Here is a 19122-nt window from a genome sequence, read left to right on the forward strand (position 1 = left end):
AGCAGCCTCCGTGGAGAGCCGCCATGTTGACTTCGCCCGTGCCGCGTGCTTGCCGCCACATGTCTCCAATTGTCAGTCCCGGAGCTGGTCTGTCCGTCTGCGTTTTTTTACTTTTTCGCCCCATGATGCTGGGTGAGTTCTCTCGTCGGTGTTGTTGTGTTTGGAGGTGAGATTTTTAGTAATTAGAGTCGGTTTTCCCGTTTTTCGCTGGGAGCTCAAGGATTGTGCTTCTGCTTGTCTCGGCAGTCAGGCCCCGCCCCCCATAACTGTATGTTTTAATGTAACTGTGAAGCACTTTGGGCAACAATGTTGCAATTAAATGTGCTATATAAATGATAACAGTTACTCCGCCCACTCCAGTTGTAGACTACTGGTGGAGGCAAGAACACCTTACACAATTTCCCCAGAAATTGTAGCTTTTCTAGTTATTATTATTATTATTATTGCCATTTATATAGCGTCAACAGATTACGTAGTGCTTTACAATATTATGAGAGGGTATTATTATAGCCAAATTTGCCACCCTAACTCCTCCCACAGTTTTTACACTACATAGACAAAAATATACCAAAGCGTGCAGATTGTTCCCGATCGGATTGCTATTACTTTGTGGAACGTTTCGCTGAATGGTTCACGGAATATCGTCGTTCTTGTGGCGAAATTTGTCCCATAGGAATGAATGGCAAAGCTAGAGTGGGAGCTGGCAAAAGCTGAAAAATCAGGACATGATTTCTAAACTGCCACCACCACCTCATTTTCAGGCCCACCTACACAAATCTTATATTAAAACGTTCAGCTATCCCTGCTGCCACTAAAAATGTCCACAGCTAAGCCATAGTCCTGATAGTTTTCACAATATGACAATTTGTTTGCAACTCACGCCATCCATTGACATTCATTGAAACTCCACTCTGCAAAGCTCACATTTGAAGGGCAATTTCTAAACTGCGACTGTACCTTCATTGTTAAGATTGCAGAGACATACTATGCATCGAAATGTAGGTCTGGGTCTTTTGATTCTCACAATATAAAGCTCTTCACTGTAGGATTTATAGTTTTTAAAATACGACCGTTTGAAGATGGCAACCGCCAAAATACTCTGACCTGTGCCAGGCTGCAGCAGCAAGTGATGTCATAGACAAAGCCTTTTGTACACCTGCTAGTGTTTTTATAAATGTATGGTTTAATGTAACTGTGAAGCAGTTTGGGCAACAACGTTGCAATTAAATGTGCTATATAAATAAATAATAGTCACGCCGCCCACTCCAGTTGTAGACTACTGGTGGAGGCAAGAACACTAAACACAATTTCCCCTGAAATTGTAGCTTTTCTAGTTATTATTATTATTATTATTATTGCCATTTATATAGCGTCAACAAATTACGTAGTGCTTTACAATATTATGAGAGGGTGGATGTAACTATAAATAGGACAATTACAAGAAAACTTACAGGAACAATAGGTTGAAGAGGGCCCTGCTCAAACGAGCTTACAGTCTATATGAGGTGGGGTATGAGACACGTTAGGACAGGAAATATCAGTCAAATAGGGTGGGAGTGAAGCAGAGCTGGAGGAGAAAGTAAATCACTACCCTATAGGAGAGAGCAAGAGACAGGTATGCAAGGTAGAGGTTACTCTGGGAGGCCATAAGCTTTCCTGAAGAGATGGGTTTTAAGGCCCTTCTTAAATGTTTGAAGACTAGGGGAGAGTCTGATGGCGGTAGGCAGGCTATTCCATAGGAAAGGAGCCGCCCGCGAGAGGTCCTGCAGCGGTCAGGAGGTGGTCACAGGCAGAGCGGAGGGAACGAGGAGGGGCATAACTATGGATCAGTGAAGAGATATGAGGGGCTAGAATTGTTCAGTGCTTTTAAATGTATGGGTTAGCATTTTGAATTGACTCCTATAGGATACAGGGAGCCAATGTAAGGACTGGCAGAGGGGTGAGGTGTGAGAGGACTGACTAGTGAGGAAAATCAGTCTAGCTGCAGCATTCATTACAGACTGTAGCGGGGCAATACGGCTTTTGGGGAGACCAATCAGGAGAGGGTTACATTAATCCATGTGGGAAATTACTAGAGCATGGACAGGCTCCTTGGTAGCATCTTGTGTCAGAAAGGGGCGGATGCGGGCTATGTTTTTAAGTTGGAACCTACAGGATTTGGCAACAAACTGGATGTGAGGCTCAAAGGTGAGGCCAGAGGCAAGTATGACGCCAAGACAGCGTGCTTGCAAGGATGGACTTATGTGGATATCACTGAAAGACAAGGAGTTCAGTTTTAGAGAGATTTAGTTTTAGAAAGTGTGAGGACATCCAGTCAGAGATGGAAGAAAGGCAAGCAGTGGCACGTTGCAGGACGGCAGATAGAGGCAATAAGTTTGCCAAGAGAGGCATTATAAAGAAAAAACAGAAGCAGAACAAGGACAGAGCCTTGGGGAACACCAACCGAGACAGGACGAGGGGAGGAGGTATCCTTGAAAAAGGAGACACTGAATGAACGTTGGAAAAGAGAGGAGGAAAACCAAGAGAGGACAGAGTCACAGAGACCGATCGATTGAAGAATTTGAAGGAGAGCATGGGTAAAGACAAGTCTTTCCAAAAGCTTTGAGAATATATATAATTTTTCATCATTTTTCATGTGACAACACTGAAAAAAATATGTATAAAATGTGAGGGGTGTACACACACACACACGCATAATATAGTTATATATTATGTGTGTGTGTGTACACCCCTCACATTTTAGTTAATATTTTATCATTTTTCATGTGATAACACTGAAAAAAATTACTCTGCTACAATGTAAAGTAGTAAGTGTACAGCCTGTATAACAGTGTAAATTTGCTGTTCCCTCAAAATAACTCAACACACAGCCATTAATGTCTAAACCGTTGGCAACAAAAGTGAGGCCCAATTAGAGATTTTTCCCTCCCCGGTGTCATGTGACTCAGTGTTACAAGGTCTCAGGTGTGAATTGGGGAGAAAGTGTGTTAAATTTGGTGTTATCACTCTCACACTCTCTCATACTGGCCACTGGAAGATCAATTAGCACCTCATGGCAAAGAACTCTCTGAAAATCTGACAAAAAGAATTGTTGCTCTACATAAATATGGCCTAGGGCCCTAGGCTATAAGAAGATTGCAAAGACCCCGAAACTGAGCTGCAGCACGGTGGGCAAGACCATACAGCGGTTGCACAGGACAGGTTCCACTCAGGACAGGCCTCGCCATGGTTGTCCAAAGAAGTGCAGTGCACATGCTCTGCATCCTATCCAGAGATTGTCTTTGGGAAATAGATGTATAAGTGCTGCCAGCATTGCTGCAGAGTTTGAAGGGGTGGGGCGTCAGCCTGTCAGTGCTTCGATAATACGCCTCACACTGAATTAAATTGGTCTGCATGGCTGTCGTCCCAGAAGAAAGCCTTTTGTAAAGTTTATGCACAAGAAAGCCCGCAAACAGTTTGCTGAAAACAAGCAGACTAAGGACATGGATTACTGGAACCATGTCCTGTGGTCCGATTAGACCAAGATAAACTTATTTGGTTCAGATGGTGTCAAGTGTGTGTGACGGCAACCAGGTGAGGCGTACAAAGACAAGTGTATCTTGCCTGCCATCAAGGATGGTGGTGGGACTGGGCCTGCATGAGTCTGGTCTGGGCCTGCATGAGTGTTGCCAGCACTGGAGAGCTACAGTTTATTGAGGGAACCATGAATGCTAACATGTACTGTGACATACTGAAGCAGAGCATGATCCCCTCCCTTCGAAGATTGGGTCGCAGGGCAGTATTCCAACATGATATCAACCCCAAACACACCTCCAAGACGACCACTGCCTTGTTAAAAAAAAAAAAGCTGAAGGTAAAGGTGATAGACTGGCCAAGCATGTCTCCAGACCTAAACGATATTGAGCATCTGTGGGGCATCCTCAAACGGAAGGTGGGGGAGCGCAAGGTCTCCAACATCCACCAGCTCCGTCATGTTGTCATGGAGGAGTGGGAGGACGCCAGTGTCAACCTGTGAAGCTCTGGTGAACTTGTGGGGATATTTATGGGATAATATTAGTAAACAGTTGAATTGCCCACTATTTCAATTCTCAGTGAAATGTATTCCATATAAATAAAAAGTATTTGTTATAAAAATAGATACAATTTATTGTGACAATTTAAATAATAATAATAAGTAACATGCGTGACAATAATCAATGAATATTCAGTATAACATGGTATGCAATACAATGGCAATACAAAAACATATTTTTTTAATGGTTAACAGCCTTAATTGTCAAGACAAGATTTATGACTGTCTTTCACAGAGACAAAGAAAAAGTTTCACACAGTTTGCAGCATCAAGCCATAAAACTTTAGCTAACAGTTAAAATAACCCTTTCAATGCTGGCTAGACCTCCTAAGTAATTAAAACCTATTGTCACGTGATTTTAAATAAAATAACATTTAAACCAGTTCATTAGTCATTTCCTGGAACCATCCATTAAGAGAAATCTACCATGTTCTATAAGCAGAATTTTAACTTGCCTTAACAGATATTTTATCTTATTTTAGAGCAAATCAATACACCTGGATAAATATCACGATATGCTAACATGTGATATGTCACATTAAATACATAATTAATCTTTTCCCATCTGCAGATTGGGATGTCATAATCATATATTCTTTAGTAACTAAGATTTCTAAATACCGAAATCTAATCGTGATTTATCCAGTCATATATCATGCTATTAGAACATTTTAATTAATTTAGATTAATTAAATGAAACCAGTATATTTACCAGTTGAGTAGATATTTTCATCAGATTAGTAGGTAGTCTCAGGAACTTGTTTGGATTTCTTGCTCTGACTCTGCTTTTCTTTCTTAGCCTGCGATCCTGACTGCCTCCTTTGCATACCCATTGCTTTCTCTGCATACCTCTCTCTTCCCTTTGTCTTAACTTTTAAAGGAAAAATTCACTAGGTGATAGACCAATAGAAACACTGGGGGTGTGGTTACCTTCCAGATAACAATTTAAGTATTTGGTCTATAGAGGGCAGTCTTGTCCCACTAAACATACCTATCCAGGAAAGAGTTAACTTTTCCTGGTGGCTATTTTGACGTCATTTACCTTATCTTTGTGGTTGTTTATAATTTAAGTTTTCTGTCAGTTGAAAGAGATTATTTGGGCTTTCTTCAGACTATGTGTCTCCAAATTCTGCTATAATTTCTAATATGACAGTTATAACTAAGTATGACCCTTAAATTACAATGGGACTCTTATACATTATCGAAAGTAAAATTAAATTATTTAATCTTCTCTGTCACAAATGTCTGGGTTTTAGAATGAATTATATTCCATTAGCATTTAGACAGTCTGTCCATCCCCCGTTCTCATTCCTTATCAACAGGTTTGTATATACTAAGCATTCCTTAGCTTCTGGCAAAGTGGTTAGTTTTACAGAAGGGATAGAAATCTTGTGTCTTTTGTTAACTTGAAAATAACAAAATGGAGTCTGATCTGTTCAGAGTGATTCAGGCAATATACACTTTAATTTCTATCATAGCACAAAATGTCTGCCGATATAAATATCCTGACAAACTCCATGCCCATGAGGGCTAAGGCAGTGCTGAAAAATATTGGTGGCTAAACAAAATATGCACACTTTGGGCCCAATTTTGACATTTACACTTAAGGGTGTACTCCCTTTTGTTGCCAACGGTTTAGACATTAATGGCTGTGTGTTGAGTTCTTTGAGGGGACAGCAAACTGACACTGTTTTATATAGGCTGTACACTTGCTACTTTACATTATAGCAGTAATGTCATTTCTTTAGTATTGTCACCTGAAAAGATATAATAAAATATTAACGAAAATGTGAGGGGGATTATTTCAGTAATTCCGTGGCATTGTCTACATGAACTGTACTAGATTACACAGATTATAAATCTATCCGCACCCCATGTCTGTCCTTGTATCCATCATCACACTTGTGTGAGAGAGAGAGAGAGAGAGAGAGTGTGTGTGTGTGTGTGTGTGTTATCTCTATCTCTTTCAAACCATTCCAGACACCCATCACCTCATTAAGTCAGCTGTTATTTATGGTGGGCCCTGAATTTTGTGCATGTATAATGCTATCGGTTGACATTTCTGTACATTGTTCTAGGCAGAGCAAGTACCACTGTATATGCTAATCATGGCTGACACAGAACATGTAGGCAATAAATTATATGGGAAGGACAAAACAAACTATTTTAATACAGAGGACTTGCTGTCCTAAAGACGTCTCTGATTTAATTTTATCAATAGCTATTATTGATGTTCCTTATTCTGTAGAAAAAGATGCAGTTAACCAAGCATATGTCTCACTCTAGTCAAAACTTGCCCAAGAAGAAAGAATGCCCTGGGCATACCAGTTCTTCATACACACAGCAATATATTGCATATGGTGTTTCTAATTTAGAAATTGTTGATGAGTGCCAGATGGTCCATGGTATCCAATCTCCAAATTAACGCTATATAGAAAGTACATTGAGTTTCAGTCTGGCATGTTGTGCCACAGGAGATTAAATGTGTTACTTGGTCATCGCTGGTGATATAGCTAAAGTAACCAGTGTGAGGATGATACCTTTTACTAAGGATCTCCTAATCTAATTTGTTGACTCCTCAAAGGTTCCTTTAGGTGACTGAAACAGTTTCAATGCTGTTCCTATTTTGGATTTATATTTGCAAGTAATCTATATTATTAGTGTTATTCAACACTCATTTTTTTTTCTAGAATTATTATCCACCAACAATGAGCTGTAAACTTGTGACTTAATAAATAGCTTTGGTGGTGGTGGGTGTGGGTGTGTTCTTTTGTAAATAAATATTTTGTTTTGTTCTAGACTACTACAGCCCTGCAATGATTGGTCTTAAAACAGACCAGGAGGTACTTGGAGAGTTGGTGAAAATGAAGGTCCCAGCAGTTGCTGAACTGATGGAGAGACATGCAGTGATGTGGACATTGGTGGTCTCCCGCTGGTTTATTTGCTTATTTATAGACATTCTTCCAGTAGAGGTAGGTTTCTTCAGTCATTTGTTAATCTTATTGGGCAACCCTAGAATATTATTCAATTCTGAACCAAACTCCTATCTCATTTACCTTGGGGAAATCTTTAAAGGTTATGGCTTATACCAGTGATGGCGAACCTATGGCACGCGTGCCACAGGTGGCACGCGTGCCACAGGTGGCACGCCGGGCCCTCTCTGTGGGCACGCGGCCACAGGTCCGCTATCACTGCAGGGTAGGCACCTGCCTGCCCGAAACGGCAGGCGCCTACTCTGCTTCCGGTTCGGGAGGCAGGGGGAGGGATCTGTGATGCTGATCCCCTGTCCTCCCGCGCGATGCTGTGTGGAGCGTTGCCGAGCGTTACCATGGCAACGCTCCACACAGCATCGCGCGGGAGGACAGGGGATCAGCATCACAGATCCCTCCCCTGCCTCCCGAACCGGAAGCACTGCCTGCCACCACCGGACCACCAGGGATGACGGTACCACCACCGGACCACCAGGGATGGCTGTGTCCCCCCCCCCCTTCATTAAAGGTAAGAAGGAGGGAGGGGGGGATACTGACACACAGCACCCCTACCCCCCCAGAAGTACCCTTACACCCCCAGCACCACCCCTATCTCCCCAGCACCACCCCTAGCCCCCACAGCACCCCCCCAGAAGTACCCTTACCCCCCACAGCACCACCCCTACCCCCCCCAGAAGCACCCTACCCCCCCAGAAGTACCTCTACCACCCCAGCAGTACCCCTACCCCCCCTCAGCAATACCCCTACCCCCCCTCAGCAATACCCCTACCCCCCCTCAGCAATACCCCTACCACCATCAGCAGTACCCCTACCACCATCAGCAGTACCCCTACCACCATCAGCAGTACCCCTACCACCCCCAGCAGAACCCTTACCCCCCCCCAGAAGTACCCTTACCCCCACAGCACCACCCTACCCCCCACAGCACCACCCCTATCTCCCCAGCACCACCCCACCCCCCCAGCAGCACCCTACCCCCCCAGCAGCACCCTACCCCCCCAGAAGTACCCTTACCCCCCACAGCACCACCCCTACCCCCCACAGCACCACCCCACCCCCCCAGCAGCACCCTACCCCCCCAGAAGTACCCCCACCATCCCAGCAGTACCCTTACCCCCCCACACACACAGCACCCCTACCCCCACACACAGTACCCCTACCCACACACAGTACCCCTACCCCCCCACGCAGTACCCCTACCCCCCCACGCAGTACCCCTACCCCTCAGCAGTACCCCTACCCCCCCACGCAGTACCCCTACCCCCCCACACGCAGTACCCCTACCCCCCCACACAGTACCCCTACCCCCCCACACAGTACCCCTACCCCTCAGCAGTACCCCTACTTCCCAGCAGTACCCCTACCCCCACACACTACCCCTACCCCCCACAGCAGTACCCATACCCCGCCAGCAGTATCCCTACCCCCCACACAGCACAGCACCCCTCTCACACACACATACAGCAGCCCTACCCCACGCACAGCACCCGTCTCACACACACATACAGCAGCCCTACCCCACGCACAGCACCCGTCTCACACACACATACAGCACCCCTCTCACACACACAGCACTCCCCAAAACACACACTCAGCACTCCCCAAAACACACACTCAGCACTCCCCAAAACACACACTCAGCACTCCCCAAAACACACACACAGCACCCCCCCAAACACACACACAGCACCCCCCCAAACACACACACAGCACCCCCCCAAACACACACACAGCACCCCCCCAAACACACACACAGCACCCCCCCCCAAACACACACACAGCACCCCCCCCAAACACACACACAGCACCCCTCACACACTTACACAGCACCCCTCACACACTTACACAGCACCCCTCACACACTTACACAGCACCCCTCACACACTTACACAGCACCCCTCACACACTTACACAGCACCCCTCACACACTTACACAGCACCCCTCACACACTTACACAGCACCCCTCACACACTTACACAGCACCCCTCACACACTTACACAGCACCCCTCACACACTTACACAGCACCCCTCACACACTTACACAGCACCCCTCACACACTTACACAGCACCCCTCACACACTTACACAGCACCCCTCACACACTTACACAGCACCCCTCACACACTTACACAGCACCCCTCACACACTTACACAGCACCCCTCACACACTTACACAGCACCCCTCATACACACACACAGCACCCCTCATACACACACACAGCACCCCTCATACACACACACAGCACCCCTCATACACACACACACAGCACCCCTCATACACACACACACACAGCACCCCTCATACACACACACACAGCATCCCTCATACACACACACAGCACCCCTCACATACACACACACAGCACCCCTCACATACACACACACAGCACCCCTCACATACACACACAAAGCACCCCTCACATACAACACACACACCCCCACACACGCACCCCCCCCCCCCCCACACACACACACACACGCACCCCCCCTCCACAAACACGCAATTGCCGTGTTGGCACTTTAAGGAAAAAAAAGTTGGCATGTATTGCGGTTTGGGCACTCGGGCTCAAAAAGGTTCGCCATCACTGGCTTATACGTTCCTAAAGTGGTCATTTAAAAACATAGAAAAAATTAAATTTTATACAAGGCAAACATATTTTAGTTTCAGTGCAATTTCAAAAATGTTTCCATTTGTCTTTTAAATAGCTTAAGATTTCCAACAGGTCATACTACACACTTTAAGAGTAAAGATGGCAATCCCAAAATGATAAGACAATCGTGCAACAAACTCAAAGATGGCTAAAACATATGACCGCATATCTTAAAATAAATTTAAATAAAAAGTGTATGATTTAAATCCTTCCAATTGGATAGATGTATGGATCTATGTATTTACCATATGTCAGGCACCAGTGACATAATCAGTTTTACTGATTTGGATTAGTTCCATTAAGCTTTTGGATTTTAATTTTTTTTTTACATAACTATTTGTAGAGGATATACCTGAATGGATAGATAATCTTTCAGAATGTATATAGTCACTTGTGGAATAAAATATTGAGAGCACTCAAAACAAATAAAAAGTTACCACAAGCGTAGGTGGAAACAATCCTAAAATATAAATAAAGAGAGAGACTGTAGGGTAGTACAGTTACACACTTTGGTAAACAAACACACTACTGGTCCAACTCACATGCTGCTGAGCCACTTAAAGCAGGCTCAGACTAGAAGCTTTAAGCGGAGGGTACAGTGGATCCTTGTTGAAATCTGGATACTTCCACTTAGTGTTTTCAATGTGATAGAAACATACATATATAAAATTAGAGGTTAATAAGGGCTGAAAAAAACTGTATAAAGGGGAAAACAGGATAAAACACTTAAATATTAATCATATACAAGAATTGATTTCAAAATTGGCATTTAGGCCATGAGGTAGCAAGGTGTCAGTGTTAAAAATCCACCTCATTTCAGATTTGCTGAGGAGACTTCCAATATCCCCTCCCCTCCTGTGTACTTTAACCCCTTCAATCCCCATGAATTCCAGTCCACTAGCATTACCACCACAGGCTTCCAGGAAATGTTTAGATACGCTACATTGGTAGAATTTCCTATTACGGTAATATTATAGATATGTTCTCTAATGCATATTTTAAGAGCCCGTGGTGTTTTGCCAATGTACTGGAATCCACAGGGACATGTCAGCATATATATAATGTTTTTGGAACAACATGTTATGAATGATTTAATGGTATGTTCTTGATGCTTTCTAAATGAGGTGAATTATTTTACATTTTTATTCCTATTCTGTCTTAAAGTGCATCCTTTACAGTTGATACCGTAGTAGAAACCATTTTCCCTTTTAAAAAATGAGTTTTGAGCTTCTAGTCTGACCCAGCTTTTTTTAAGTGGCTCAGCAGCATGTGAGTTGGACCAGTAGTGTGTTTGTTTACCAAAGTGTGTAACTGTATTACCCTGTGGTATTTCTCTTTATTTATATTTTAAGATTGTTTCCACCTACGCTTGTGGTAACTTTTTATTTGTTTTGAGTGCTCTCACTATTTTATTCCACATTTTGCATTCTATTTGTGTGTTTAGAGTGATCCATACAGGTGATTGTAGCACCATATTACCTTTTCTCATTATTGTATATTTATGTAGCTATTATCACTTGCTAGCATTTGTGTTTGAGTATATTAAATAGATGTTTTATATTATATTATATATATATAGATATATATATATACATACACCCATTGTACAGCGCTATGGAATCTGATGGTGCTATATAAATAATAAAATAATAATAATATTGAAGTTTTTGAAAGCAATACTAGACACTCAAACTGCACCTGTCTGATCAACTCTCTATGAACTGTATGTGTGTGTGTATATGTAAGTATGTTTGTATGTATGTGTATATAATCACCCTCTACCCAGTACTAGAGACTCATGTAGTTTGATTTTTAGCTTTGTTTTAGTTGTGTGTTTGTAATTTTTTGTATTTGTTTATGCCAGTGTGAAAGGATACAGAAAACGAAAATGAGGCGAGGGAAGAGAATTCGGTTTCTAACAAGAATGATAGATTGAGAGATGTGTAAAATACATTAAAAATATTCCCTTGTTTTTTTGTGCATGTGCTACACTCTCTCGTACAGCACTGAATGTGTTAATGGGTTTAGGTTACTCTTTTAGAATGACAGTACATGTTATTTATTCAGAATATGTTGGGTTAGCTACACAAACCACGCAACCCAAATTTTAGTCATAGTAAAACATGTTGAATCAAAAAATGATAACAATTTTGGGGCAGGGAAACTGATTGGCGGGATTTTTTTTTCTTTTTCAGTAATCAATACTTTTAAATGTAAATTGATGAAAGTGTGAGCTCCATGCCTATGCTGGCTAGATATATGCTATTTTTATATTCTGCTCATTTATCTAATCTGTTAATGTTTGCAGATCTTGTTTTCGGGTGCATAGTTACTTAACTTCATTGGCATAGGAACAGAAAGTGTTCTGCAGTCTAGTTCAAATGTAGTCAGGGTCATGTGCATGAATGAGACTTCAGAAATGTAATTGTAAGTAGGATTTGCCCAATCATAAAAGGGTTAATTAAGGCCATGCACCTTTTAGGAGATTGTAATTTAATCTGGTCCCTGTATTTTGGTGCCACCTAGTGTAAAGAATTGTAGTTACATTAAATTGCATATACAAGATGCCCATTGTTTCTTGATTTTAATTTTGTTAAGAAACCTCATCTATCCATTTGCAGAAATTACTATTACTGGCATTTATAAAGCATTTACATATTCTGCTGTGCTGAATAATTGAAGCTCCTATGCAGGGCCGGTGCAAGGATTCTTGCCGCCCTAGGCAACAATCCATTTTGCCGCCCCCTCATGAATGCAACTACATTCCCTTTAGATGTTTATTCACTAAACTCTGAATTACAGTGAAGAGACATTTAGGGAAAGAGACGCACTGAGTAGGCATTAAAGGTAAACTATAGTGCCAGGAAAAAAACTTGTTATCCTGGCACTATAGCTTCCCCCTCTGTCAAACGCACCCCCCTTGTGGTGCAGAAGGGGTTAAACCCCTTCTGTCACTTACCTGGGTCCAGCACCAATGTCTTTCGTTCTGGCTTGGGTCCGCCTTCGCTCCTTAATGGCCGCGCTTGCAGTGGTATTTCCATGACACTAGGTTTTGCGTGACGCTGGACGTCTCAATGCATAGCCACTAAAGGACGTTAACCCAGGACAGTAATTATTTCAGTTTCTTAAAAATTGCAATAATTACCTTTGCAATGTCACACAATCTCACTAATACACACACTCTTTCACTGGCATACAGACTTACACATTCTAACTAACTTACACACTCTAACACATACACATTCTCACTGACCTACACATTGTCACTTGCACACTCTCACTGACATACACAGTGTCACTTGCACACTCTCACTGACATACACAATGTCACTCGCACACTCTCACTGACATACACATTGTCACTTGCACACTCTCACTGACATACACAATGTCACTTGCACACTCTCACTGACATACACAATGTCACTTACACACTCTCACTGACACACACACACACACTCTCACTGACATACAGTGTCACCTACACACTCTCACAACACACATTGCCAGTTACACACTCTTACTAACACAACAGTGTCACTTGCACACTCACACACACACACACACACAGTGTCACTTGCACACTCTCACACACACAGTGTCACTTGCACACTCTCCCTAAAACAGTCTCTTGCACACTCTCTCACACACACACACACACACACACACACACACAGTGTCATTTGCACATACTAACACAGTGTCACTTGCACACTCTCATTAACACACACACACTGTCAGTCAAACACAAAATCACACCACTCTACATATAGTCACACTTTATTTACACACACACAGTAATGTAACACACACATCAATTTACAAACATTGATACTATAAGCAATCCCCCATGCCATACCTGGGTGCTGTGAAGAGTTCCAGGCAGCAGGATCCAGGATGTTGTTTTTCTTTCTGCTGGGGGAGCAGGAGAGCCGTGCACTGTGAGCACAGGCTGCTTCCTGTTCCCCTCTGAGTGCTTCCTGTGTTCACAGACAGGGGGCAGCCGGGATACCAGCTTACATCCCGTCTTCCCCCAGCCTGCAGGAAGCACAGTGCTCTGCTCGGGGGATGGGGTTACAGTAAACCCCACTCCCTGAGCAGGTAATCGGCTGCAGAGGGAGCCCAGCAGCTGAATGGCTGCGCTGGGGGGGGGGGGGGCTAAGGAGCCACTCACCCAGCACAGCATCCCCAGACCGCAGCAGGGCAGCCCACCAGGAAACCTCCCGGTGGGCGCCCCCCAGAGGCCGGCGCCCCAGACGAATGCCTTATTCGCCTTAATGGTAGCGCCGGCCCTGCTCCTCCGATTTCAAATGTCTTCCCTTAAAATCGTGTATATACCATGTTCTGGGTGCAAAGAATGTCCCTTTAAATATCTTTCTAGAGTCTCTACCTTTTATTTTTGACATCTGTTCATATAATATTGTCTCCTAAAGAAAGTCGTTTTTTTTTTTTATGTGACGGAATTGTTGCACTACACACTGTCAGAATTAACATAATGGTCAACATTTCTTATACCACATTAGGCCTGTTCCTGAAAACCATTTCCTATCCACTACCCCCTACCCACAAGCAGGGACACTATTGGTACTACATTGAAGGACCCATGACCTAATGCTATGTAATTATCCTGATAGTATATCTATTCTGAAACTCTCATGCAAACTGATGTAATTAATTGAGCTGAGCAGGACCTGCACAGCTATTTGATTTCTGAAGCCAGAGATACAGTTGGGGGCAAAGGCATAACAAGAAACCACAGGGGCCTGGTGCACAAATCCCCCTCATCCCCTCCATAGGTCCCTCCCCCCCACCCCCAACCCATCCTTGTGTCCCATACCCTCGTCCCTCCCAGCCCCTCCGTGTGTTCCATACCCTCATCCCTCCCAGCCCCACCATGTGTCCCATTCCTCCCACTCTCTCCCCTCCCCTCCCCTCCATGTGTCCCATTCTTCCCTCTCTCTTCCTCCCCTCCATGTGTCTCATACATCCCCCTCTCCTCCCTCACTGTGTCTCATTCCTCCCCTCTCACCTCCATGTGTCCCATTCTTCCATCTCTCTCCCCTCCCCTGCAGGTGTCCCATTCCTACCTCACTCCCCCTCCTATACTTGCTTCTTGCCACGGTTCCCTGCCTGACCGGAAGTACTCTCACAGTGAGCACTTCCTATCAGACTGCTCAGCCGTGCTACAGACAGGCAGGAGGGGAGCAGCATAGCTCTCCCCTCCTGCCAGACATCCGGGAACCGCCAGCCTAGCCCAGAAGGGATGCAGGTGGCCCATGGTCGCAGCTGCGGCTGGGCCCCCTGGAGTAAGGGGCCGGTCGCAGCGGCGACCTGGGACTGTGGTAGGTATGCTACTGGCTGTGGGTGTAATTCTCCATACTGAAAGGGATCTATCTGAAAGTGAAATCCACTTTAAACATGATAAACTGGGCAGTAATTCCAGTGCACCAATTATATAGAACAGAAGAAAAAAAAATGTTTTTGTTGTGTTTCTTTTTTAATGATGGCAGCCACTCTGTGGACATAAAGCTTGTTCCAAGTATAAAACCAAGCAAAAACCGACCTCTCTATGTTTTAGTGTGTTGTTAAAGTGGTTGCCAAAGCATTGAACGTAGATACAGATACGCATACATTCTGGTTATTGGTGATTATGGTTATTGGTAATTTGTTTTTTACTTGGTAATATCATACTTGACACCATACCAGCACTCGGGTGTTGCAAGGGTCAAAAACCACCAGGGGCTTGAGCCCAGAAATAATTTGGTGACCCCTTCTTAAATCCTCACCCTAGTCCTTCCCCAACACTTAACACAGCTCTTGGCACACTCACAGTAACTTACAGACATAAACAGGTGAACAGACAGGCACACACATGCAAACATTTACACAATAGAAAAGATGCCTCTGCACCTTGTAATTCGTAAATTGCCTGACCAGGTACTGTTTTTGTAGGGCCTTCCCTTTGTGGAGTCTTTGCCAAGGACATGCTGTTTTTCTTTCCCTGCCAACCAGACATCAAGCATGGGAACTCGTAATGTGGCACTAAAATCAGACCTCGGTCTATTAACACCTCTTTTCATTATTCACAGACTGTCTTGAGAATATGGGACTCTCTGTTTTATGAAGGCTCCAAAATTATCTTCCGTGTGGCCTTAACACTAATCAAGCAGTACCAAGCCTTCATACTGGAAGCCCGAAATTTCCCTGAAATTTGTGAGAAGTTCAAAGAAATCACCAAAGGAAGATATGTTACGGAATGCCACGTATTCATGCAGGTACTGTATATACATACAATAGCACTAGCTTAAAGGGGCAAGCAAGTCCTTGGCAACCATACTCTGAATGCCCCTCAATTGATGCAAGTAACGTCTTCAGAGAACAAGAAATTGCTTTTGTTAGAAATATATACCTAGTATAATAGACTAGTGCTACTTTGCCACCATTCTAACTTTTGACTAGTCTACTCTTTCAGTAATCAAGAATAGGGGTCAGCAGCCTGTGACATGGATGGCTGGCAGACCCAAACCGGCTGCAGAGATCGGAGGATCTGTGTCTTAAAAGGATACTCCAGACTCCTAAAGCACTTTAGCTTGCTCAAATACTTTTTCTGAAGTGTGTCCTAAAAAGTGCACATTTCAATAGAAATTGACACTTCTATAAATTAACCTGGATACACATCCTTGGCTGTCAATCAGTCCTGTTACTTCCTGGTTTGGTTAGCAAAGTGGAGCTAAACTCAGGAGGCAACAATTGCTGAGCAACTGCCTTGCAAATACTTCTCATTGAATTGCAATGGAATGCTACTTCCGGGGAGGGGCGATGTGTACCCCTAAATATAACGATTAGAAAAGACAAATGAATAAAGATTTATCCAGCCCTAAATATAATAAAACATAACTTTTTTTAATTGGACATCTAAAACTATAAAATTATATAAAAACATAGTAATATGTGTGAATGTTGGGTACACCCCAAATGATAGATCACCAAAAGAAAAATATCTGATCAAAATATAAATAAAAAAAGAAGAAAAAGAGAGAAGCGGGAATAAATAATATTTGGATCAGGCAGTCCTAAACATGTATCAAAAAAACTAGATACGAAGAGAGCTAAATGTATATGTATGCACTTAGAGTAGCTCAATAAGTAGGCAACATTGTAACAATCAAGCTTAAATAGGAAGGCATATATTTTAAGCAGTGAATTCAACAGGTTCTAAAGAGGAACTTTGAATGGAAAATACAAGAGACAGCCCTAATCTGTGCCTTCAAGGGCACCATTCTTAACAGCCACCACCTCTCTCTAAATATACTAATAGGGGTCAACCTGACATACATAAAGGAGAAACATTAGAATGTGTGGAGTCTAATCCATTGTGTAAATAAAAAGAATCACTATAATAGTATTGTCCCCATAGAGAAATATAAGCGACTGCACAACACAACATTTCTAACAGCAATTTATGCAACCAACTAAAATGTAATTTAGAACAAGAATAATGAATCTTATTTAAATAGACTTATCTCTAAAGACACATTACTGTGATTAATATCGCGGTTATACCGTTAATGTTAGTCATTAAACTCCTTAATGCCGTTATGGCGTACTATGCCGTCCTGCACAGACAGTCCCCCTACAGCAAATATGGCCTTTGCAGGCCATGGTCCTATTGGCAGTCCAAAACACTGCCTCATGGGGACTTCCTGGGTTGATATATAGAAATAATCTCATTCTTAGTGTATTATGTTGTAAATATACATATATTAATATCAAAATACACTTAGAATTAAAAAATAAAATATCTGTAATAAAAAAAAAAAATTAAAAAAATTATGTGTCATTTCATTCCAACTGAATGCAAGATATAATTGACATGGTAGCATCAATAAGAAAACACATATAATTCAACAACAATGTTATTAAAGCATTTCAAATATTGTACATTCACCTTTTCAACAGTAAACACTGCGCATAACTCCAAGGAAAGAAAAGGGTAACTTAAAGTTCGGGTCCCACTAAGTTGCTAGTAATGTTCAGGCGGTGTGGACACAACAGTGACCCAGAAGACGTCCAGGCTTGGTATTCACTCGCTCACTTGGTATTGTAAAAGAGAGTCAAATCCCACCTTAAATATTAAAATTATTCTATAATTTGGCAATTAGACAAAGTCCGTTTTTTTATATATATATATATATATATATATATATATAAAGAAAAAGTAGATAGCACTCCACGGACTCACTTTGTTTAAAAATAAAATTTAACTTTTAATGCTCCAGGTTAAAAAATCGACGTTTCAGTCTGACCAATCAGACTTTCATCATATATATAAAAAAAGGGTGGGAGGGAGTTGAGTATGTTTCCTGCGGGCTAGAAGCGAGGGATGAAGTTACTTTCCCAAGATACGTTGGTAGCAAGCTGTGTCATCATCTACGATTTAAGGCTGCCGAGCTAGGCACTAGTATTATGCATAGCGGTAACATGAATACAAGGATTGTAGTTATATGACCTTGTCCTGTGACAATTGAAGGAATACTGCTGTGGTGCTAAAGGAGCAAGGGCACAATTTGGCAGGCATGTCAATAATTCCCAATAAGTGATGAGAGAGCAGAGTAGATAAACTATGGATTTAGTTAATGATACAATTGTGGATGAAGCCACAGTTAGTATGAAGGAACTGGGAAACTGGACAAAAGTAAAAACAAATTAAAAATAAACCACATGCCTGCTTTCCGCATCACCCTACAACCCTCTCACTCAAGTCAAGGATTTGTCTGGATTTGGAAACATTTGACAATTAATGAGTAATGCACCACCTCCGCCGAATCGCGCCGTACACTCTAGGTGAGTGAGGATGTATGATCCCCAAGTCAAATTAAATGGAAAATAAAGGGGAGAGTGAGTGGGCAATTGATTACCTTTGCTCGCCTTGAGCTCTTTGCTGGCAGCAAACAGCCAGGGTGCATAAGCAGTGCCTCTAGAGAATTACCAGCTGTGCCAGCAGTATGGATTGCCATATTGGCATTGCAGCCAAGGAGGGACCATTCATTTAACATTGACCGGTATCCATTTGCTCTGTCACAATAAATAAAGCTACACACCACTGTAGCTTTATTTATCGTGACTGAGCTCCCTGTTCCCTGGCTGGGTATCGCCTCCAAGCTCGCTTCCTAGCTAAATCCGGGAACCCTGAACAGTGGCGTCTTCAGGATTCATTTTTAGGGAGGGCACATGGTGGTCCAGGCACAAAAGTGGGGGGGAGGGGGAGAAGAGAGAGAGAGAATGAATATATATGTGTATGTATATATAAATTCTTCACACACGCTCCCTTAATCCCTCTGCAAACTGCAGTTTTAGCCAGGTAGGTAATGTGTCACACCTTAGATGTAGCCACACTGTCCGCAGCT

At 42.9% G+C, this 19122-nt stretch overlaps 1 protein-coding gene across 2 annotated transcripts in view; it reads left to right on the forward strand.

Moving 5' to 3' along the window:
* The window catches only part of GRTP1 (growth hormone regulated TBC protein 1), a 106961-nt gene that overhangs the window by 74964 nt on the left and 12875 nt on the right, over positions 1–19122 (forward strand). For both annotated transcript variants that reach the window (XM_063459607.1, XM_063459616.1), the window contains exons 7-8: positions 6872–7044; positions 15805–15990. In XM_063459607.1, coding sequence (XP_063315677.1) covers positions 6872–7044; positions 15805–15990 — 359 coding nt within the window. The remainder of the gene's footprint in view (positions 1–6871; positions 7045–15804; positions 15991–19122) is intronic.

Source organism: Pelobates fuscus, chromosome 1 (assembly GCF_036172605.1).
Source record: "Pelobates fuscus isolate aPelFus1 chromosome 1, aPelFus1.pri, whole genome shotgun sequence".
Lineage (NCBI taxonomy): Eukaryota > Metazoa > Chordata > Amphibia > Anura > Pelobatidae > Pelobates > Pelobates fuscus.